At 38.8% G+C, this 25,468-nt stretch overlaps 1 protein-coding gene and 1 pseudogene across 4 annotated transcripts in view; both read right to left on the bottom strand.

Annotated features, from left to right (window-relative positions):
* The window catches only part of LRRIQ1 (leucine rich repeats and IQ motif containing 1), a 257,374-nt gene that overhangs the window by 130,411 nt on the left and 101,495 nt on the right, over positions 1-25,468 (bottom strand). For 3 of the 4 annotated variants that reach the window (XM_078146512.1, XM_078146518.1, XM_078146513.1), the window contains exons 18-19: positions 11,316-11,520; positions 8,051-8,170 (exon numbers count right to left, since the gene is read on the bottom strand). In XM_078146512.1, coding sequence (XP_078002638.1) covers positions 8,051-8,170; positions 11,316-11,520 — 325 coding nt within the window. The remainder of the gene's footprint in view (positions 1-8,050; positions 8,171-11,315; positions 11,521-25,468) is intronic. The other variant, XM_078146517.1, reaches the window with a different exon arrangement.
* Positions 15,227-25,156, bottom strand: LOC110213190 (large ribosomal subunit protein uL1-like; annotated as a pseudogene).

Genomic DNA, 25,468 nt, shown 5'->3' with positions numbered 1-25,468 from the left:
ATGAGAGTTAAGCAAATAGATGTATACATAGATAGACAGACAGACAGACAGATAGAGATGGATAGACAGATATTCATATACTTATGCTTACAAGACATTGCAAAGATACTAAGGGTTATCTATACCAGAAATTACCAGCCTGGTGAAAGAATTTGTCCATAGGAGGTAATGAGCAAGGGATAGGCTGGAGTAAAAAATAAAGCATCACACCCTATACACTATCAGGGATCCTTTCAAATTTTCACCAGTATCCTCACCAGAATTATGTTCTACATGGTAATTGGATACAAGCACATAACATATACGAACATATATGGTTCTAATTGGCCATACGCTAGTGATAAGCATCCTTTGCTAGTTACTATTAGAGTTCATGCCAACTTGTATGTATAATACTATACGTCCTATTTAATGTAACTGGCTTAACCACAACTTTCAGAATCCTTTTTACTTTTCCTCCATCTTCCCAGAAGGAAGATAGTGTGCTGTAGTGTAGAGCATTCCAGGACTAGAGTTAGGATGTCTAAGGTGATTCCCAAATATGACACTTATTGTGTGGTTTCTGGTCTAATCAATTAACTTCTCTAAGGCTCAATTTCTTTTTTCTGTAAAAATAAAGATAACAATATGTGCACTATCTGCCTCACAAAGCTGTGGTAAAGCGAGCACTTTACTTGAATATTAAAGTGTTATACACCTTAAAATGTAATACATGAACTCTCATGGCCACTTGGCCTTCCAAATTGCTCCATCATATATCAATCACCTTCTGTGTCATTCTGTTGGGTCTGGCTTATTCTCTGCTCACCCCCAACATCCACTGCTATTTCTGCCCCACTTTTCTGAGTCTGAAATAAAGCCTGGGTCAACTGCTTAAGAAGCATTTGTACTTACCACCATATTGGTATATTATAGCACCAAAATCTGGCATTTCACTGCTAATGAATCTTTCTTTTTTAAATATGAATTTATTTATTTTTAGTTTTCAATATTTACTTACACAAGATTTTGAGTTCCAAATTTTCAACCCATCTCACCCCTCCCCCACCCCAAGATGGCATGAATTCTGAATATCCCTTCCCCTAGTCTGTTCTCTCTTCTATCTCTCCCCCTTCTCTTATCCCCTTCCCCTTCTATTTTCCTGTAGGGCAGGATAGACTTCTGTACCCCATTTCCTGTGTTTCTTATTTCCCAGTAGCATGTGAAAACATTTTTTTAAACATATGTTTTTAAAACTTTAGGTTTCAAATTTTCTCCCTTCCTCCCTCCCGCCCACTCTCGTTGAAAAGACAAGCAACTCAGTATAGGTTGTACATGTGCAGTTATGCAAAACACTTCCATAGTAGACATGTTGTGAAAAACTAACTCAATTTTCCTTAATCCTATCCTGCCCTCCCATTTATCCTATTCTTTCTTTTGACCCTGTCCCTCCTCAGAAGTATTTACTTCTGATTACCCCTTTCCCAATCTGCCCTCTCTCTATCATCCCCCTGCTCTCTTATCCCCTTCTCTCCCTATTTTCCTGTAGGGTAAGACAGATTTCCATACCCAATTGAATGTGTATGTTATTCCCTCCTTAAGCCAAATTCTATGAGAATAAGTTTCACTCATTCCCTCTCACCTTCCCCCGTTTCTCCTCCACTGTAAGGGACTTTTCTTTCATGTTTTTTTTTTTGTGAGATAATTTACCTCATTCTACCTCTCCCTTTCTTCTTCTCCGAGTATATCCTCTCTCATCCCTTAATTTTATTCTCCAGATATGACCCCTTAATCTTCAACTCACCCTCCATCTATCTATCTATCTATCTATCTATCTATCTATCCATCTATTTTTTTTCCTCCAACTACCCTAATACTGACAAAGGTTCCATGAGTTATAAATATCATCTTTCCATGCAGGAATGTAAACAGTTCAACTTAATAAGTCTCTTATGATTTCTCTTTCCTGTTTACCTCTTCATGTTCCACTTGAGTCTTGTATTTGAAAGTCAAATTTTCTATTCAGCTCTGGTCTTTTCATCAAAATGCTTGAAAGTCCTCTATTTCACTGAATGACCATTTTTTCCCCTGAAGGATTATACTCAGTTTTGCTGGGTAGGTGATTCTTGGTTGTAATCCTATCTCCTTTAGCCTCTGGAATATTATATTCCATGCCCTGTGGTCCTTTAATGTAGAAGCTGCTAAATCTTGTGTTATCCTGATTGTGTTTCCACAGTACTTGAATTGTTTCTTCTGGCAGCTTGTAATATTTTCTCCTTGACCTGGGAACTCTGGAATTTGGCTATAATATTCCTAGGAGTTTTCCTTTGGGGATCTCTTTCAGGAGGAGATCTGTGGATTCTTTCAATTTCTATTTTGCCCTCTGGTTCTAAATATCAGGGCAGTTTTCCTTGATAATTTCTTGAAAGATGATGTCTAGGCTCTTTTTTTGATCATGGCTTTCAGATAGTCCAATAATTTTTAAATTCTCTCTCCTGGATCTATTTTCCAGGTCAGTTGTTTTTCCAATGAGATATTTCACATTGTTTTCTAATTTTTCATTCTTTTGGATTTGTTTTACAGTGTCTTGATTTCTCATAAAGTCACTAGCTTCCAATTGCTCTATTCTAATTTTTAAGGAAGTATTTTCTTCAGTAATCTTTTGGACTTCCTTTTCCATTTGGCCAATTTTTCTTTTTAGGGCATTCTTCTCCTCATTGGCTTTTTGGACCTCTTTTGCCATTTGGGTTAGGCTATTTTTTAAGGTGTTATTTTCTTCAGTATTTTTTTGGGTCTCCTTTAGCAAGCTGTTGACTTGTTTTTCATGATTTTCTTGCCTCACTCCCATTTCTCTTCCCAGTTTTTCCTCTACTTGCCTTACTTGCTTCTCAAAATCCCTTTTGAGCTCTTCCAAGGCCTGGGACTGATTCATATATTTCTTGGAGGCTTTGGATGTAGGAGCTTTGACTTTGTTGTCTTGTTCTGGTTGTATGTTTTGATCTCCTTTGTCACCAAAGTAAGATAATATAGTCTGGCTCTTTTTGCGCTGCTTGCTCATGATCCCAGCCAATTACTTGAGTTTTGAACTCTTTGTTAAGGTAAGAGTCTGCTTCCAATGTGGAGAATGTACTGTCCCAAGCTTCAGGGGTTTGTACAGCTGTTTTCAGAGATACTTGTAGGGACCTGTAAATTTTCAGTTCTTCCAAGGTGATATGATAAGGGGCAAGGTGTTTACTCCTTTCCTGACCTGTGACCACAAGTACTCCTTTCTGTCCTGTAACTGTGAGGAGGGTTTTCTCTCCACAGCCACTCCAAGCTCCACCATGCCAGCGCTCCTCCTCACCCCAGGACTGCCACCCAGACCTGTGACTCAGATCCAAATGCGGGCAAAGAAAGAGATTCCTGCCTCAGCACTGGCAAAGAGACCCCTGCAATACCTCTCTGATCAGCCCCTGGATTCCCCCTCAGTCTATGGGCCGGAAGCTCAGGAGGCGGCCACCGCGCCGGGGGCCACGCTTTCGGGAATTGGATCTGAGACCCCGCACTCCTCTCTCACCACTGCAGAAATAGACTTTTCCCACTGACCTTCTAAGCTGTCTTTGGCATTCATGGATTGAGGAGTCTGGAAACCTCCACAGCTGCCTGTGATTCAGCCCTCTGAAGCCTGCTCCAGGTTCACTGTGGCCTGTGCACCCATGCTGCACTGTGCTCCTCTTCCAGCCCACCACTTTATACCTTTCTGATCAATCATCCAGGTTGTCTTGGGCTGCAAATTTGTTTCACTCTGTCTTTTTGTGGGTTCTGATGCTTTAGAATTTGTTTAGAGCCATTTTTTATGAGTATTTGGAGCAAGTCACTGCTTTCACTCTGCCATCTTGGCTCCATCCACTCACTGCTAATGAATCTTAATTACTATTGCAAATGTAATTATGAGCCCCTTTCAGACTTTGGCCATTTTGCTGATCAAAAGGGACAAAGACAAAGACAAATGTAGGATTTGCATGTGAAAAAAATACTAAGAAAGCATCCAAAAGAGACAATACAGTAACCCAGGGCAAAGACTACAAGTCTCATTTCCCTATTTCTGAGTTGCTCACTTGCATATGACCAACATGGGAACTTTAGAATTAAAATCTGGAGAATTTTGAACCCCCGAATTACCTTATGATTATCAGACAAGTATTCCTTGAGTGGATATTTCTTAGTTTGCTGAGGTGGATTTAGTAAATATGCAGGTTTATTGCTATAACTTTGAAAGAGTTCTTTCACTGAGGGGACCTAACCTTGAACCATGAATGTTAGACTAGGAAAAGGCCTCAGATCCTGGTGAAAGAGAAGTTATGCCTTTCTACACTGCCAGCTGTTCCCTAAGAGATGAAAATCTTTCATAGTCTAGACAAAACCAGAGAAGTTTTGGAAAACTCAAAGCCAAAGATCTTTCTGCCCTTTCTGAAAGAAAGAGGTGATACAGGAGTAAAGAGGCCTGCCTCAGCAGCAGAACAGCAGTGCACCTGCTGCTTCAACATGGACATCACTCCCATCAGGGAACTTTGTGAAAACATTCCCTGGAAAAGGACATCGAGACCCATAGTTTCAGAACTGTGAATGGCTCTGGCCACGTGTGTTCTAAGCATCTGTGCCTCTTTCAGAAGGGCACTTCCACATGCCATGTGCCAGGCTCACTGGTACAATATTCTGCAATTAGTTTTCTTGCTTTGTATTCTGAGTAAATGCTTTTGCAGGTTGTTGCTGTTGTTGTTGTTTTTCATGATGGGAGAAAGGAGAGAAAACAAATGCTTGCTAGTTCTTTACAACATGACTAATGTGAAAATAGGTTTAATATAACTGTGTATGTTGAGCCTATATCATGCTGTCTTGGGGTGGGGAGAGGGGAGAGATGGGGAGAAATTTTGGAACTCAAAATCTTATGGAATTGAATATTGATAAATAAATGATTTTTAAAAAGGCGCTTCTGGGAGCCAAGATGGTAGAGTAAGAAGTAAGTTGCTCTCACCCTCCCTTACTGACCTCTGAGAGCCCAGAAAATATTGCCCCAGGAAAAACCCTGCAACAGTTGAGCCAGCAGAAAGGATTCAGCAGTCTTGTAGCCCAAGAAGCTTGGGAGATTGATGGGAAAGGCCCCAGGATGGGAGGTGTTCCAGCAAATCAGTGGCAAGTCCCACCTCAGCATACCAGGGGAGATCCTGAGCCCCAGGGGGGTGGAGCAGGCAAGCACCAACAACAGAACCCCCCAAGTACCTCAGTACAGAGAAGGGAACCCGTAAACACCAGCTTGGAAAACCATCACTTATGATGGTGTCCCCCAGCAGCCAAATCTCCCGGTGCCTTTAGAGGGCTTTAGTTTGCATCCTTCCCTGTTCCTGCACCATCCCACACCCCAATCTCCTGCACCCACAGCTATCACCTAGGCTTCCTCTCCAGCCTGGGCTGCTACCCCTGACCTTGCCATGTCAAACTCCTTTCCAAAAGCCCACTTGCTAGCCCAAGTGCATGGCAGGTATTTTTTTTTTTTGCCAATCCCTAGAATGGAAGGACATCGATGACTCCAATCCTTCCTTTAATTCCATGCTTTCTACTTAATGCTTCACCTCTATACCTCCTGAACATTAGAAGATAAATTATAAAAAGGTATAAGCTAGAATCTCTGGGGGAAGGGCCACCATTCACCCTGGCACAACTGTATCCTATTGTCTTGCATGAAAATCACCCATGACACAAAAATGGCGCCCTGGCATTGCATTGTGGACCCTTCAAGCACCCCAGACAACCTCTGCCCTCAAATGAGGATCTCTTTATTCCCTTTGCACGGTTTGTTTTACTTGCTCCACACTAAAATTTTCCTGGTTTGACTTGTCAGGAAGATTTCTGAGAGTAAAGGCCTAAATTTGGGCATCTAACATGTCAGTTACTTCAACAAGCCTTTCATAGATTAACCAGATTAACTAACCAGATCTATTAAAGTTAATCTGCCAGACAGCATGAGATGCCTATACTTAGTTTAAGCTATCTATTCTCAAAGCAAGCTTGGAACATCTACACTCAGAGGAAATCCCTTAAAAGATGGTTTTCTGTACCCCTAACTAACCTCTAACTCAAACTCCGATCTCTTTCCTTGTAAGGCTCATCAGGCAGTGCGTGGTCTCTGTCACAATAACCACATGATAGGCCTCAGGGACTTATTTAAGACTTTATAACATGGTTAACATGAGCCTTTTGGGTGATTTTGACTACAATGTGATTGGCCTTTTCTCCTTTTCTTTTCAACTGTTCTCTGGAGAATTGAAAGACAGCTGGGAAAGAATATTCCTCTCATATGCCTACATCAGGAGTTCTTAGCCTGTAGTCCATGACTCCCATCCGCAAGGGTCCAACGATGGATTTCAAGGGGGTCAATGAATTGGGATGTGGGAAAAATTCCATTTTAAATAAAAGTACATATTTGTTTTCTTTTGCAATTCTATAGATTTTATTTTATATATTTAATTATTCTTTTTTCTGAAACAGGAGTCCATTAGATTCATCAGACTGCCAAATGGGTCTATGACAAAACAAAGATTAAGAAACACTGTTTTAGACCCACAGAGAATCCCCCCATGGACTAAATATGAGCAGCCCACATATTGGGGGAGAAAAAAAAAACATCAATTATCATAATCCATAATAAGCCAATATAGAATATGGGATAAAGGTCCACATGTCAGGTGTAAGGGGAAAACTAGTTCTCTCATAGTTCCTCACAGACAACATTATGTCTCCTCCCTCTGACCTTTACATAGGCTATTCCCCCGCATATAGAATGCATTCCTATCTCACAAAGAGTCGGACCTGACTGATAATGACTGAACTACAAGATTTCTTGCGATCTATTTTAAACCTCATTGCTGTTTAGTTATTTCACTTGTGTCTGACTTGTGACCCCATTTGGGGTTCTCTTAGCAAAGCTACTGCAGTGGTTTGCCACTTCTTTCCCTAGTTCATTTTATAGAGGTGGGAACTGAGGCAAACGGGGTCAAGTGACTTGCCCAGAGTGGCACTGCTGGTATCTCCTATATTCAGCTCACCAAGAATCAAAGCAAACATGGCCAGAGGTCTAAAAACTGTGATTCTTAGAAGTTACTGCTTCCTTTCCTGCTATCATTATTGCAGAAATGGAAGGCACTCATCCAGGATTGAAGACCACTCAAAATATATCTATAACTATATCAGCTAGACCTACACCGACATCAACATTATCTAATCTCTCTCCATCTCTTTCTCTCTCTCTCTCTCTCTCTCTCTCTCTCTCTCTCTCTCTCTCTCTCTCTCTCTCTCTCTCTCTCTCTCTCTCTCTCTCTCTCCGTAGACTGCCTTGGCCAGAAACAATTTCATCACCAGGTGGGCTGTTATACTTCCTCAGGATTAGAAAGGCTGATCACCAGAAGGAAACACTTGGTTTATTCCCTGTGAAGACTTTCCAGTATTTTAGAGCCTGCCAAGCTTGTGCTCTTGCTGGCATACCTAGAGTTGCCTCCATGCCACATGCCATGACGAAGCATCAGAGCAAGACTTCTGAGGTGGTTACATCTTATGGCACAATACATTTCAAATGGATAAACAATAAGAATATATAAAAAAATTAAAACAAAACCCAACATTTTTGTTTCAGTTTTTTAAAAAAGGGAAAATATAATCTCTTCTCTTAGGGAACTTATATTCTGTTGTATTATTATTGTTAATGACCTTTTTGAAAATATTAATGTTATTGTGATACAAGTCTACTATAGTTCTTTGTAGTCCAAATACTTCTGACAAAGAAAACAAATCAGAAATATGAAGTACGAATCAGAGTCAAAGTTTAGGGAAAATATATATCATGGTTATAATATTCTTAGCACACCCTTACCTTGAGAACAAATGTATAAAGTATTAAATAATGACATACATTTTCCTGTTTATTTGAGATAATACATGATGGCCATTCAATTATTTACAGGATAAAAATTTTAAATGGTTTTAAAATTTCACTCAGTACTATTTGAAATGAACGTTTCATGTTCTAGTTTATACTTACTTCATCAAACATAAAGTCATCTAGGTCAATTTCTTCATAGTCATCTTCAAGTTCTTCATTTTTAATGGAAGCTAGTGCTCTGGTCAGTTTCTTCCGTAACAGGAAGCCTTTCCAAACTGCCTAAACAAAAATGTAAAGCATGTTATATAAGGTTATAGATCAAACCCAAATCCAGATTCTCTCTGTTATCCCATTAGGAAGATAAAACATCTCAGACCATGGTTTAATAGCTCAATGATCTATTTTTTGAACTTTATGTGACATTTAAAACTACAAGACAAATTAAATGCCTGCATGTGTCTACAGTCCTGAATACCCAAGAGACTTGCTGCTTGGTAAGCAGAATGGAATCTTAAAAACTCCCTCAACTACAAACCTCGGTCAACTAATTAATGATCTGACAAATCCTCCAGGACCTATTAAAAACTGAGAAGAAAGCGATATAAAGAAACACACACATGCTAATTTTCAAGTGATTGTGTGAAATGTAAACTTAACCACACATTGGAAATGTTAAATATTTGGAAGCAGAAATACTTCAGATTTATAAACCTGGTCTATACAAATAAATCCACGGTCATTTTGAGTCCTTTAAAAATAAATAGAATTTATTAAAATAGTATCATGGACTTTTAGAGCTGGAAGATACCATAGAGATCAGCTAACCCCTATTTTACTAATACCATAATTGTGATATTACTGCCTCTGATTTTTGCATGTTGCAGTGGTGAGGGAATTGGTCCAAAAGTAGGAAGACCTGGGTTCCATTCCCAACCTGGCATTTCTGTCTGACCTCAAGCAAATTGCTTAATGCCTCTTAAGTTTCAGTTTCATCTCTGAAATAAGGGCAGTGTTATTTAACACTGCCTGTCTCAGTGAGCTGCTGCGAAGGAAGCATTCTGTAAACCTTAAAGCACAACATAAATCTGAGTCTTTATTATCATATCTTAGTTACAGTAATAAGGCAATCTCTATCTATCTAACAAAATTCAAAAAAATGTGTTTGCATATGTCAGCATATTCCAAATCCTAAAGAACCAAAATGGTATTCTTGAGATAATTAGAAAAGATGAATTGTTTCTAAGAAAAAGCAAATTTCATGAATCTCCCAAAAGAGATGAAGTATTATGTTTAGAGAGAAGAAAAACCTGTGAATATAGTGGAATTTCTTTTTAAAAAAGCCATTATCCGCCAAGGGGACTGCTAGGTGGAACAGTGGAAAGAGGGCTGGGCCTGAAGTCAGGAGAACCTGAGTTCAAATCCAGCCTCAAGTACTAGAGGTATGACCCTGGGCAAATCACTTAACCACACTGCCTAGCCAAAAAAAAAAAATGATCTAGACAAGGAAATGGCAAACCATTCTAGTATCTTTGCCAAGAAAACTCCAAATGGGGTCACAAAGAATTGAAAAAAAAACTGTCAAATTCAATTGATGTGAATATCTTCTTAAAGACTTCCTAAACCTTTTAACATAAAGGATAAATCTGAAGCCTCAAAAATCAAACAAGGCAATGTTTAAAAATTAAAACTACTTTCCTTCCAAGTACAATGAGCTTTACTTTAAAAAACATTATCTCTGATGTCAGAATTAAAATATTTAATAAGGTTTATTACAAAGTAATAAAGAAATATGTACTGATATTGGGAATCTCAGGGGAAGGTGGGCAGCTGTGTTTAGATGCAGCATTCAAGAAGTCTGTAATCTTTAACTGTACTCTCCACCCCCATCCACCATCTCACCCCACCAAAAAAAAAATCTTGGCTTCTTGGTGATTCACAACAATGTGGGCAACAGTTGTTGCTACAGAACTTCTGGCCTTTGGGACTGAGTTTGTGATAGAATGTGAAGGGGTTACTGGGTGATGCAGAGGAGACAGAAAATAGGAGGGGGAGAGGGAGAAGAAGGGGAAAAGGGAAGCAGAAGAGAGAGAAGGAAAGGGAGAGGAGGAGAAGAGAAGGAGAAGAAAAGAGGGTAGAAGAGGGACAGAGGGAAGAAAAGAAAACAGGAGAGGAGTAGAGAGGGAGAGGAGGGGGGATGATAAGAGAGAAAAGGGGGAGAGAAGAGAAAGGGGAAAAGAAAGGAGGGAAAGTGAGAGAGGAAAGAGGAAGAGGAAGAGGAAGGAGGTGAGGAAGAGATGAGGTGGGAGGGAGGGGGAGGAGGCAGTCTACAGAACTTTTCTTAGAATCATAGTTTTAAACATTTATAAAATAAAATATATATGATTACAAGGGAAACCAAATGTTCATGAACATAAAAATTTTATTTTTCTACCATTCAAGTTCCCAGTCTCTCTGGAATCTATCCATCCTATCCAAGAATTCTTGGGGTTGATGGATCCCAGGTGAAGAACCTCGCTCTAAGGTCATTTAATATCAGGTGTATACAGTAGGTCCAAGGGTCAGCCAAAGCCAGGTGACCCTTACCTGCAGAGCCAGATAGTGACACCACAGCACCTCAGTCCTAGTGCTGACCCACATGAACAAAGCACAGAATTTTTAGAGAATTTTAATTTTTTAAGGCAATTGGGGTTGGGTTAAGTGACTTGCCCAGGGTCACACAGCTAATAAGTGTCAAGTGTTTGGTCCGAGGCCGGATTTGAACTCAGGTCCTCCTGACTTCAGGGCCAGTGCAGTGCTCTATCCACTGCACCACTTAGCTACCCCTGAGAATTTTAAATTTTTTAGAGCATTTTAAATTCCTGGCTAATCAGTGTTAGTTGCTAAGTTCTGGATACTTTCCGCATGACTACCTGGTGTGTCACAGAATGAAGACAGGGTCACTCCAAGTTTGGTGGATTATAGAACTTCAGAGTATAAGTGATTCTGTGACATCTTCCTCCTTCCTCAATCTTGGCCACTGGGCTTCCTTCAAGCCTCAACTAAAATTCTACCTTCTACAAGAAACCTTTCCTAATCTCCCTTAATGCTAGTGCCTTCTCTCTCTGGATTGTCTCTAATTCATCCTGCTTAGATCTTGTTTGCACGTAATGGTTCATATTTTGTCTCCCCATCAGACTGAGAATTCCTTAGGAGTTGGGACTACTTTTGCTTTCTTTGCATCTCTAGTGCTTAGTGGAGTGCCTAGCACACAATAGGTACTTAATGTATGTTTATTAATTCAATGACATGCCACAGATAAGTTTGATGGGTCACATAAGCTATTTTTTCCCTCTTTTCCCCAAATTTTGGCTGCTTTATCAAAATACACAAGGATAGGAGGAAGACATACTGTTTGCATGTACAAATGACAAAAGATGACACAGACCTGAATAAGTGTAGCGGCCTTCTCCCTCTGCGCATGCAGATCAGTGGTGTAACATTGTCTTTTTTTCATCTGGGTCTCCATAAGGTAATTTCGCCAAGCTCTCTGTATTATCATTGCTGCCATATCCTTCTGATCACAAAAATTAACCTGCCTGCGAATGTGGTATCCTTGCCAGTGGCTCTGAATTACTGTGGCTGCCTTACTACTAACATCAAAAACAAAGATACTTTTTAGTGGTAGAAATTAAAGACTAAAAATATATCATCATATTTGGTAGTTTTACCTAAAGATACAAATATGAACAGGCATAACAAGAAATGTTAGTGTAGATTCTGTCTTGATAGATTATTTATTCTTAGCGTAACTCATAGCAGTGTTGAGGAGCTCTGATGAGGCCATGTGCTCAGTTTGCAAAATTTGTTTAAGATACAGTTGTATTGCATTATGGTTGTGATATAGAGCTCTCACCTTAGGAAAACAAATATTAGTTACTGAAATATGAAATATTAAATTAAATAGCCTGGAAGATTAGTGCAGACAATGCTGGGCCATCAGCAAGGTGATATCTGACTGGAGTATGGCTAAAGAGAGGCTACTTTACAAATGATAAAAAGAGAGGAGAAGTAGTAATAGACCAGATCTTGTTGTGGAAATGATGAGTGGAAGATATTAAAGCTTTAATCACTTCAGCAAATTAGGGGATGCAGAAACAAGAACCTCTGGTATATCATAGAACCACAGAACTTTGGAGCTGGTAAAAGGTCACTGGAGGTCAAATCCAACATCAGAAGTCATTCTGTTCAACCATTACCTAAAACAGTGGTAGCAAACCAAAATACAAAAGGATTCCTGCCACAAGACTATTGACTTAGACAACCACAAATGAACATTATCTATGTGTATTGTGTTTTTATTTATGTAAACATTTCCCAATTACAGTTTAAGCTGGTTCCAACAGTATTGTAATTCATGGCTAACACCTCTGACTCAAAACATAAATGAATTCCATAACAACTCCACCAAATGGTCATTGAGCTTCCAATTGGAGGCCTTAAACAATTGAGAAATCACTAGCCTTTCAAGATAGCACTTTCCATTTCTGGACAGCTCTAATTTGGGGGTAGTTTTTCATTATATTGAGGCGATATCTCCTCTTTAACTGAACTAGTTATGATCTTTCAGGTCAACAGAAATAAGTCCAATCCCATTTCCAAATCATGACACTTGAAATATATAGAAAGCAATCATTTTTCCACTTGCATCTCCAACAAATTCTTCTTGTCTTCAGACTAAAAATTCCCAATTCTTTCCATTAATCCTCTCATAGAATAGCTTTGAGTCCCCTCAATATTCTAGTCCACCTCCTCTGGATGTGTTCTAGCTTGACAATATCCTTCTTAAAATGTAGTACCCAGAATTGAACATGACATTCTATGTGCTGCCCAATCAGGTCAGAATACAATGTAAGTAACATCTGCCTGGGTTTCATGTGGCCATTTAGCATGGTGCCTTGATCAAGAACAGAGGACACCAGAGGAAACACACTTCCTATTTTGACAAAGTTACTGAATTGTTAATTCTGAGGAATGCCTTAGACACAGTACACTTGAGTTTCAAGAAAACATCTGAAAAAGTCTCACTGAATCAATCTATCCATTCATAAATATTTTATTAAGCACCTATGATGTGCCAGGCACTGTGTTGGATGCTGGAGATATAAAAGTAATGAATGGAATAACCCCTACTTATAAAGAGATTACTTTTAACATAGAGACAAGAAAAAAAAATTACATAATCCTTGGTTCAAAGTGCCAGTCATTTGGGACTTTCTTCTAACTGGTGTAGATTGTTTACTCAATGTCCCATGCTTGCAAAGGGGGCAGGGTGGAGTTAATGAGAGTGGGAAAAAAAGTTATATGGGCTCTTCTGCTTTCCAGTTTTGAGAGAGAAGATGAACAATTCCAAATTCTCTTTAGGTCCATGAAAGGAAATAGACGCTGGGAAGAAGCAAAATAAAGAGAAGTTGGAGATCTCCATTATGTCTCTATCTCCTCTTGTTATTGTTGTTTTTGGGTCATTTCAATCATGTCTAACTATGTGGCCCTATTTGGGGTTTCTTAGCAAAGATACTGGAGTGGTTGGCCATTTCCTTCTCCAGCTCATTTTAAAGATGGGGAACTGAGGCAAACGGGGTCAAGTGACTAGCACACAGCTAGTAAGTACCTGAGGAAAGATTGGAACTCAGAAAGATGAGTCTTCCTGACTCTACACTCCGGACTCTCCCCTTGGGGAAAATCTTGTACAGAAGTTAGAAGCTAAGGCTGACAATACATGACGACTCAGATCAGGATAAACTCAACTTCAGTGGGGCACTGGGGCTGGTTGTTGTCCTTTGTTCTTGAAGAGGATCAAATAACATTACTATGTTGGAGTCAAGTACAGTGTGTCCGACTGTGGCTGATCACACCAATAGGATCTCGGAAGGCTCTACCACAGGTCGGGCACAAATAATCCACATGAATATTTGGAGTAGAGAAGTCTCTAAATTTGCACATCTCATGTTTCTTTTGAGCTACTGCAATTCTGCTTTGCTCACAGAGCACAGTACCTTCTTTGATGTGGGCACACCATGCTGGGCAGTTCTTTGCCAGTGTCTCCCACTAAACTGATTCCACAGTTCTTCAGAGAGACCTTGAGAGTGTCTTTACATCACTTTTTCTGACCTCCATGGAAGCACCCGCCCTGTGTGAGTTCTCCGTAAAATAGTACTTTAGACAAATGCAAGTTTGGTATTTGAACAATGTCGCCAGCTCACGGGAGTTGCACTCTATGGAGGTTGAATACTTGGCAGTTTAGCTTGAGAAACAACCTCAGTGTCATGTACCTTAACTTACCAGGTGATCTTAAAAAATCTTCCTAAGACAATACCAATGGAAGAATTTCTGTTTCCTGGCATGGCACTGGTATACTGTCCAGGTTTCCTAGGCATACCACAACAACCTTGCTTCATTCTGCTGGTGACTGGGAAAGCATGAGAGCATTGTCCATTATCCAGGAACCATGCAAACATGATGAATTTCTCAGAGTAACCAAATTTTGACATAATTTTCCATAAGGCCTCATCACTGACAGTATCAGAGGCCTTGGTCAGATCCACAAATGTTGTGTGTCCTTTCTCCTGGAGTTGTTGACCAACAAACACCACATCAACCATTCCTCAGTCCTTCTGAAGCCACACTGGCTCTCAGGTAGATAACCACCTTCCAGGTGATGGATCAGCCTACTAAGGAGGACTCTGGCAAGAATCTTGCCATCAGTGACTAAGAGAGAGAGACAATCCCTACCTCCCCCACCTACACCACCCCCTCAGTAATTGTCACAGGACAATCTATTTCCTTTACCTTTATAGGGATGGACAGTGGAGGCATCCTTGATGATTTTAGTCAGCTTTTGTTTGAGCAGTGAATGCCCTGCTGTGTAAATCTCAGCTGGGATAGAATAAGCACCAAGCACTTTGTCACAGAAGAAGAGCCTAATGACATTTAGAACCTTTTCTTCAGTTGGAAATTCAGCTAGAGAGGGATTGACTTCAGCCTGAGGTATATGATCACTAATTGATGATGGTCTGTTGAAAACACTATGGAAGTGTTCAGCCCATCTCTCTAGGATCATGTCCTTATCACACTAGTCAACATGGCTCTATCACTACTGAGCAGTTGAAATACACCATAGGTCTTTGGCCTATAAATAACCTTCAAGGCATTGTAGAAGCACTTTGGGTTGACTATCAGCATAAAACTGAATTTCATCTACCTTCTCACTGGGCCGAGAATCCTTGCATCTCTCTAAGATTTGCTTGTACTTTTTTTTTTTCATTAGCAGCTTCTGCCATTTATTAACACCATGTCGATTTAATACAGCTGCTGGGGCTTGCCCGTGGTGCTCTTGATGTACAATGCCCTCACATTTTGCCAGTTTTTCTTCAGCAGAGAAACCAGAAAATTGACAGCCAAATGGATATCATTGACAAGCTCATCATCTGTCATCTTCACATGGCCAACACCCACTGCCAGAAACGGCACCTTTTCATCTGAAACTTGATAGTAGATTTAACCTCATCAGCCTTTGCCACCATATTCTTATTGTGGGTGAGCAGAGGTGGAAACTTGCTGGCTTTGTTCAAACCAGGCCCAGGAATGAAGTGATTTGCTTGATCAAGGACTCAGAGGCCAAAAAGGCATCATACTTATTAGCCAGCTTCTTGACTAATTTCTTGTTCTTATTCAACTTCTTCAGGGCCTCTATATCCATGTGAGGGATTTCTACAGCTTTGGCCTCATCACAGTGCTGCTGGTTTCCCAGGACACACACAAAAAATTTAGGTTGGGGTATGGATTTGAGCCTAACGGTGCCAGAGAAACATTTGTCCTTTTGGGGATCATGGCTCTTCCGACTGATCTGCAGCTCTCCAGTTTCCAAAAACTTTCTTCGTTTGTGCTGGGTTCCATGCACAGCTTCATAGAGTGTCATGAGAGACTTTGCTGCTCATGGCTGCTCACTGATCACAAGGTGGGAAAAAACAGCACTTTACTTTGAATGGAGTCAAATCCTGCCTTATTAGAGAGAAATGAACAATCCTGCTGGACCCTGCAGAATTTTCATTTTTTTTTTTGTTTAGAGCTTCTGAATTTCCCCATCATTTTAGTCAACCCAATGTTTGTCTTTTGACCCAGATGAGTAAATGTGGTGCCAAATCTCTGAAAGCTGCCCACTCCTTTTCTGTTCCATTGTTGCCAAACTGTGTGTTGACTCAACCTTCCCTCCAAGTTAGCAACAAACTGTCCCCACTCAGAGGAGTGCTCTAATCTGTTGACATTAAGTCTTCTGGTAATCATCTTGCCTTGGGGCCACCACCTTTTTTTTTTTTTGTGAGGCGATTGGGGTTAAGTGATTTACCCAGAGTCATACAGCTACTGTTAAATGTCTGAGGCTGGATTTGAACTCAGGTCCTCCTGACTCCAAGGCCAGAGCTCTATTCACTGTGCCACCTAGCTGCCCTGAGGGCCACCACTTTTGTTGAAAGGGAATATGTAACTTGGAGAGGATAAGTCTATGATCATTCCAGCACTCTGTACCACACATCATCTCATATCCTGTCCGTCTCTTCTCATAACAGTGATATAGCCTATTAAATGCCAATGTTTGCTGTGAGGTTGCATCCATAAAATTTTATTCCATTTAAATAAATGGAAGACAGTGTTGGTGGTGAGAAGGTCATGAGATACACAAGTCTTCAGTAGTAAGTGACCGTGCTGTTGCTGTTTCTGACTCTACTCCTCCCAAGGACTCTGCCATGTCTGATAGTCTGTGCCTTCTCTAACATTAAGTCACCCAGAATTAGAAGCTTGTCCTCTTTCAGCATATTGATGATGATAGTCTCCAGGTATTTACAAAATTTTTCTTTGACCCCATCAGGGTTCATCACGGTGGAAGCATAGGCAGTGATGATGGCAGCATGGTAGTTTCCTGCAAGTGGCTATCGCGTTGTCATACGCCTGTTATTCACTCATTTTAGAAGGCTTGATTACAAAACCTACACCAGATTCATAGTGCTGCCCTTCACTATAGACACTCCAAGATAATGTGTAGTCAGCTCAGCCTTTGTTAAGCTGGCCTTTATTTGCCAGCTCTGTTTCACTCGGGGATACTATTTGGATGTGAAAACGGCTAAGCTTTCTTGCAATAAGAGCTGTTCGTCTTTCAGGTCTATTGGATTTCATGTTGTGCACAAGTGTGTGCATACTCCACGTACTGATGGTGAGTGGAATCATCTTTGTAAAAGTTTTTGAACATTTTTTTTTGTGTTTTGACTATAGGATGGGATCCCTGCCTGCCACAGTAAGCAAGCCAAGGTGGGGGGAAACAGACAATTCTTAGGGTACCTTTTCTAGTCCTTTCCTCACACTGGGAAGTGAGAAGAAGAGTCCTTAAAAATGCTGGTCAGAAACCGAGGGGGCTGCTGAATCCTGCTTACTACTTTAGTCCAGTGAGAAGATGATCGCATGGCCTGGGCCACCCATGTGCACGGTTGTGCTTACAGCTCCCAGTGTATCTGCACCTGCTACTTCATCCCTTGCCTGTCACCACAGGACTTTGAAATAGGTCAAAATGGTAAAATAGTACGGGTGATGCATGGCAGTTGTGTAGGGTGAGGGCGGAGGAGAAAACTAGAGTGGAAGGCAGTGGTATTTAGATCAGATGTGATCATTTGGTCTTTTGGTTTTAACTGATTTTCTTACAACTGGAGGGTTCAGTGCAGGAGGGGATGTATGTATGTAGATATATTAGGAAATAATTGTGGTATAAAAATGAAGGAATTAAAACTTTTTTTAAGAGAACAAATAGAATTAGAAATATTGACAATGAATACTAAGGATAACAAAAGCGCTTTTTTTTTTTACAAAAAATATTGTAGGAAAAAGGATAGTCTGATGATAATGAATGATAAAGAAAAGATATTTTCTGATATTTTGCTTCTGCATTCTCTACCAAGGAAAATAGTTTTTGGACCACATAAAGAGAGATGAGAGAACAAAAATTTTTAAGAGAGAGCTGAAATATGAGATATATATAGGAAGAGAACAAGAGATCATATAGCTTCCACTGACAAGTCAAAGTCAACAGGCTCAGAGGACCTGGGGGTATCGTATGAACTGGTGGTGTCAGTGGTCTCTGAAAGAGCCTGGAGAATTGGAAAGGTACCATAGGTCTGAAAGGTGGCAAATTTTTGGACTTTCAAAAAAAGGAAAGGGTATGGAGCCTATAAACTCTAGGTTATTAAGCCTGAACATGGTCTCTATGCTTCCATAATGGGAAGTGCTGTAAGAACAGGGTTAATAGGCAGGGTATAGGGAGGAACTGAAAGTCATAATAAGAAGGAAAAATTCTAGAATTATTACAGGAATAGTTGGTGAACACAGGGAAATGGAAGTAGTGATCAAAGACCCAGCATGGCTTCATCATGAACAGATCATACAAGATTAACTTAATTTCCTTTGGGGTTCCTAAAATGGTAAAGTTTACTCAGACATATTTTACCTAGATTCTGGCCAAACATTTTGCAAAGTACTCAAGCTATTTCTGTGGATAAGATAGAGAAATGTAGACTATATGATGTATAATTAGATGGACTGAGAACTAGTTGATTGTCCAGACCCCACCCAAAACTAATCATTAATGGCTCAGTATTAAATTGAAAGGATGTCTTCAGTGGAAAACCCCAGGAATCTATGGTTGGACATGTGCTGTTTTACATTTCTATAAGTGACTTGGCTAATGGGAATGATTACATGCTTATTAAGTTTTCAGATAATACAAAGTTAGGAGGGATAGCTAACACATTGGATGACAGCATTAAAGAAGGCCTTTATAGGATAGAACGTTGAGCCAAAGTAAATAGAGGAAACTGAAATAATGTAAAGATTTACACTTGTGTTCAAAAAATTGCTTCAGAAGGACAAAACAGAGCATACTAGATAGTATTCATTTGACTGATGGTTGTAGTGGATTGGAAGATTAATATCGGCAGTGTAATATGGTAGCCAAACAGCAACAGTAATGTAATTCTAAACTGCATTGTGTGATCTATTCTTCAGCACTAGACAAACGATAATCATTCTACTCTGTACAGATCAGAAAATATCTGAGGTTCGGTTCTAAGCACCAAATTTTCCAACTGATATTGATAAGCTGGACAGTCTCTAGAAGAGAACCTGATTGGTGAAAAGCCCAAGATCATGTTATGAGGGTCAGGTGAAGGAATGGGAATGTTTAGCCTGGAGAAGAGGTCTTAGGGAAGACAATTGAGCTTTCTTTACATATGTGCAGGGATGTCAAATAGAAAGAGTAATTTGGCTTCTACCCAGTCTAACAGGTCATCACTATAAACTATGGAGGGCAATTTAGGATTACGATAAGGGAAAACTTTTTAACGATTATACCTGGCTATTAATAAATATATCTGGCTATATTTAGAGGCAGTAACTTCCATATTACTGAAAGTATTCAAGGGAAGACTGGATGACTACACTGGAAGTATGTTGGAGAGAGAATTCCTGCTTAGCTACAAATGAAGATTGGGTTAGATGACCCGGGGTGGGGGGGGAGGGGCCCTTCCAACACTGAGATTTTATAATAGTCTATGATTTTTTTTTCTTATATCGCCATCCAGTCTGTCTCCCACCTTCCCTCTCTAATCCACAATGCTTCCCAAGTAAATAAACTTCGTAATATATCATATGATCACTTCACTTCTCAGTCTGAAACCTTCAGTGACTCCCAAATAGCTTACTGAAAAAAAGTACAAATCCCCTTTTCTTAATAGTTAAGACATTGACATTAAAGCTATAAATCCACCTTCAAGCTACTTTTCCAGATTTAAACTATTTCTCTTTATGAATTCTGAATTCTAGGAAAACTGGAATACTCATTAACCTCCAGTCTTGTCCTACTCTGTCCTATCCCTCCCTTTATACCTTCCCCTGCAACCCCAAATAAGGAATGAACAATTGCCATGTCCACTTTGGAAATCCTTCTTTTACTTCAAATTATAACTATGTTCCTACCTCCTTCATGAAGTCTTCCCTGATTCCTCCAGCTGAAAGTTATCTTTCTTTACAAAAATTCCTTACAGCACTTTGGAAATCTATTTACTTAATAACATTTATACTTATTTGTTTACATCTTATCTCCCCCATTCAATTGTAAGTTCCTTGAGGGTAGGTATGGTCATTTTCATTTGGAGGTAATTTTGAGTATGAGAAGGCAATCATGGGAAACAAAATCTCTGGCAGGATCTGATATGGTGAAAAGGATTTTGTGCATGGTCTCATGGACAGACTGATTGTGGTCCTATGACTAGTTTTTGCATAGTAATAATACTATGATGATGATTATCATGATGATGGATAATATTTTAAGGTTTGTAAATCGCTTTACATTTCACCTCATTTTAAAACAGATAAAGAAACCAAAACTGAGAAAAATTAAGAAGGAAGAGGCTCAGTATCAGCAGTCAGGTTTCTAGGTAATGAATTATTTGGTCAAGAACCAAAATGAACCAAATGAAATCGAATCTGGGTTGCCTGCCTCTATCTCTAGAGTGATAAGTTGAACGGCAGAAATGTGTGTAGAAAGCACTAAGAATTATGGTTTTTAGGCCATCTCTAATTAGTAACTAAGCCATTAGTACTCAATATAATATCTAGATTGAAAAACCAGTGAATTGATACACTACTAAAGGAGTTAAGCCACAGATATGTGGGCATTCTCACTACAAATGAAACCAGAAGACAGAAAGAAGCTGTGGCTAAAATGAAAGAGGGCTCATAGGTTTTCCTTGTAAAAGAGAATAAAGAGGTGGCTAACTAAGTTGGTTTCATTATATTTTCAAGTGTAAAAGAAAGAAAACAATTTCATGAGATACTTGATTTTTTCACTTTGTGCTCAAAATAAGCATAAGTAAAAGTTTAACATAAAAATAATTGGAATACATGCCTAACTGTCTTTTACAGGGGGTGAAGAAGTAGATAAATTCTTATGAAGACCCTGATGACATGCTTCAAACCAACTCAATATGAACCTTGATGACTTGTTGACTTCAATGTGAATTCAATTTAATTCAACATGACAGTGCTTACCATGAGCAAGATACTATTCTAAGTCTTGGGAATACAAAGGGGAAAAAAGAAGGGAAAATGCTCTACTCTTCAGAAGCTTTTCATCTCCTTAGGAAATATAACATATATAACATGTATATATTATATATATATATATATATACACACACACACACACACACACACACACACACACACACACACACATATACATATATATATAAATATGAACTAGCCAAAAAGGAATAGATGAAGGGAAGCATGGTGAAAATCTTGGCAAACATGCTTTAGAATCAAGAAATCAATGGCATCAAAGTCCTATAAGACTATACAGAAACCTCACAACTTCTGTTTTTTTTTAAACAGTATAAGATATTAGATGTGTTTCACATGAAAAAAAGATCACCAAAATTTAAATTAATTATAGTTCAGCAGAAAAGAAATGATCAACTACTAATGTGGGAGTTGTTCAGAAATGGCTATCAGGGAATAATCAAATTATCATCCAGTTATAGTAAGATATATGTGCATAGTAAAAATCAATGAAAATTTAAAAGGAAGATAATAAAAAGACACTGCATTATCATGACTGTGCCAACTCAAACTGTTTAAACTATCAACTCTGAAACACTTGAAGAGAAAATAAAAATGTTGACTATTATCATCATCTTAGAAAAGTTTCCCCAATACAAAAATCATCACAAATTTGAAAAAAAAAATAGAAATTACCTCACGAAAGACACTTAATCTCTTTGTTCATAAAAGATAAGAGAGACAAGGGCAATACTACCACAAAAAACAAGATCATTTGTAAAAAACAATCAAAGAATCAAGAACAACTGATACTATTTATAATCTTCTGAAAATTATGATTAGTATTGCCATATAATATTACCTGATAAAACAATGACAAGCAGCTGAGCAAGAATAAATTAATCCGATGCGAGATCAGGCTGAGTTAGTTTATGCTAAAATTAGCTGTACATTAAAAGATAACAAATAGATGTGATATAGAACAAGGTTCCTATCTTATCTATACTGGTCCATTCTCAGAGGTTCTAATCTTGGAATTCTGGCATTTGATTTCAACGCCTTAGTACTACATAGATAGATAGATAGATAGATAGATAGATAGATAGATAGATAGATAGATACACACATACATGTATGTATGTATGCATGCACATATATACACATTGAACATATACCAATGTAAATATACACCTATAAAAATACACATCTATGTAGTTTACATGTATGTATTTTCATTTTGTGTTACATGTGTGTATGTACATTTAACATGTTTGTAGAATATGTATTACATACATGTGTAAAAACAAACAAAAAATTAGGTACAAATGATACTATTTATAATCTCATGAAAATTATGAGTAGTATTATAAAGTAAGAAAAAGCTGCTAAGCAATTAATCATACACACATACATACATATATAAAATGTGAGGCAGTAGTAGTATTGTTGTTGAGTTGTTTAGTATCTGACTCTCTGTGACCCCATCTAAGGTTTTCTTGGCAGAAATACCGGAGTTGTTTGCCATTTCCTTCTCCAGGTCATTTTATAGATGAGGAACTGAGGCAAACAAGGTTAAGTGACTTGCCAGGGTCACACAGGTAGTAAGTGTCTGAGGCCTCATTTGAATTGAGGACCTTCTGATTCCAGGGCCTGCCTCCTACCCACTGTGCCTCCTAGCTACCTTAATAATACAGTTATCTCATCCGCATTGCAACTTTCCCTATCATAGTTTTGATATATCATGGGTCTGCATAAGAAATTAAATGGAAATGTTGGAGGAGTTTTATGAAGGGCCCAGACAACACATGAAAGCCATCAGACACAAGAAAAGTTTAGAAACTCAGAAATGCATAAAATATATATGTATAGTATTGTTTAATATCAACATATTTTATCTTTTAATACCATAATAATTCAGACTTCTTCTCTGGTACTAAGGGAGGGCCAAAAAATTTTATGTGGATTTTCCAGATCATGAGGGTACCACATCCCTAACCCCTGCAATGTGGAAGGGGTAACTGTAATATTACTTAATATAAAATGGGTAAGGATGGATGATCCTGGTGAAAAATATATAGAGAAAATTCAATGCATGAGGCAAAATTACTTTAAAAATAATCAGGAGGGGCAGCTATATGGCACAGTGGAGAGAGCTCTGGCCTTGGAGTCAGGAGGACCTGAGTTCAAATCTGGCCTCAGACACTTGACACTTCCCAGCTGTGTGACTCTGGACAAGTCACTTAACCCTGACTGCCTCAGCACAAAAAAAAGAATAAGAAAAATAATCAGGAATTGATTTTCAAGATATCCCTAAAAGGGAAAAATTCCAGAACAGAAAAGGTTATGTATGATAGTTACCCTAAAAAGGTCAGTGAAAAAGATATCAATAACTATGGGGCCATATTCTGCTTTCTCATTTATATAAAATATTTGAAGATGGCCAATGCATCCTCATTGGTCAACAGTCTTAATGATATCCTTGAAGAAACTATGAAAAAGGAACAGATAATCTTTTACAGATGATTTTCTGTATGAAGCCAAATCTTTCCAATTTCCCATCTCATTGAAAAGCATAGAGAATACTACATCTTGCTGTCTATATATATTGCTTGTTAATAATAAAAAAAAGTATCCTCCTATAATGACCCCACAAAGGACCTTAAAATATGGCCCCCTCTAGAATATTAATAAATAATATTTTTTCTTAATAGATAGCAGTGCATCACACAAGATGTCTGCTGGATATCCCATTTTCTGGCTGATGTTTTTTCCAGTCATAAATATCTTTGAAGACAAACTTTACGCTGCATTTTTTACACACAAATTCTTTGTTGGTAACATATTAAAATCTGCTTCCACCCATCATGAACTCTTGCTTCTTTGGTGACTCAACTTTCATTCTTTAGAGACTGCCAAATACTTTGAATTCCATACAGCATCACCTGAACAATGTTGTTCATTAAAAAGATACAACTATTTCAGAAGGAAACTTGGGCAGGGGGGAGGTCTCATTAAATTCACCGCCCAGCTCCCCAAAGATAACAGTCTTCTCTCTACATGCTTGATTTTGAGCCTAGTTTAATGTCCACTCCTGGAGTGTGTCCAATATATGTGTACTGATTGATCAGATCTATGGGTTATCCAATGAACTATATGTTAGAATGGAAAATAGCTGTTCACTTGTTTTTCTTGTGTGGATAGTTAGACTCTTTTGAGGGATTATGTATCTCAATTGGGAGGCTGTGAAATATTACAGTTCTTGAAGCAATGAGCACAACGTCTTCCCAAACCAGGAAAAACTGGAGTATTTCACCATCTATAGGGAATTCTTTTCCTGTTTGGGCTCTGCATGAACATCTTTCATCACACTGGTAATGACCTTGGGTGCCATTATATTTTTTTGCACCTCGCTTCATATGAATGATCGGATAGTCAGTGAGCAATGTTATTGATCACTGAACATCCTGGTCTCTTTCTTATCTTTCTCGGCTTCTTGCTGTCCTCCATATACTCTATCACCCAGTGACAATGGCTTGCTTGCTATTCCTCTGCCTTCCAAATCCAAGCATTTTTTCCTGGCTGTCCCATTCACATGCGTGGAATGTGTTCTTTCCTCATCACCACCTCTTAGCTTCCTGGGATTCCTCTGAGTCTCAGCCAAAGTCTACCTTCCGCAAGAAGCCTTTCCAAGCCCTCAATCTTAGTGCCTTTCCTCTAAGACTACCCCCAACTTACCCCATGTAGAGCTTGTCTATACAGCTGTTTGCATGTGATCTCTTTGAGAGCAAGAATTATTTTGTTTGCTTTTTACTTTTCTTTGACTCTCCAGTGCTTATCACAAGTGCCTAGAACATAGTAGGTGCTCTACAAATGTTAGTTGACTATTTCTATTATATCTTTCACAGAATCTTGTAATAATCTTGCTATATAAGCATGAGAAGCACATTGTTGAAGAAGAGCCTCTAAAGTGGAATTTTAACTAACAATCAAATGTCTTTTAATTGTCTATAAAGAGTAAGTACAGTGGGATCTTCTATTCTCTATACTTTTCATGTATGTATCTCTACTTGTGTAAATCTATGGAAGTTAAAATCATACAAACTCCCAGGATGATGAAGACAACTTTGTTCATTGATCTGTTGAGGATTAACATCAAATGAGTTAGAAAATAGAAAGATAACATTTCCCACAGAGTTCATCAGTATCATTTATCAATAAACTAACATGCATTAATAATTGCCCACCATGTGCCCTACACTGTGCTAGGTGTATGTGTGGGTGGGTGTAGGGATGAGGGCATACTAGTTCAAAGAATGAAACAATCTCTCCTCGTAAGAAGACATCTCCACAACCTCCAAATAAAGAAGGGATTCCCTAACCATGATGAGGCTCTCCAAGCACTGCTGTTTGCAGATGACATTGGGCTGATTGTATCAGTCCCTCA

Source organism: Phascolarctos cinereus, unplaced genomic scaffold, assembly GCF_003287225.1.
Source record: "Phascolarctos cinereus isolate Bilbo 61053 unplaced genomic scaffold, phaCin_HiC Scaffold_1;HRSCAF=81, whole genome shotgun sequence".
Taxonomy (NCBI): Eukaryota; Metazoa; Chordata; class Mammalia; order Diprotodontia; family Phascolarctidae; genus Phascolarctos; species Phascolarctos cinereus.
Note: the sequence above shows the minus strand (reverse complement) of the source record. Positions and strands in the feature narration are given on the sequence as shown.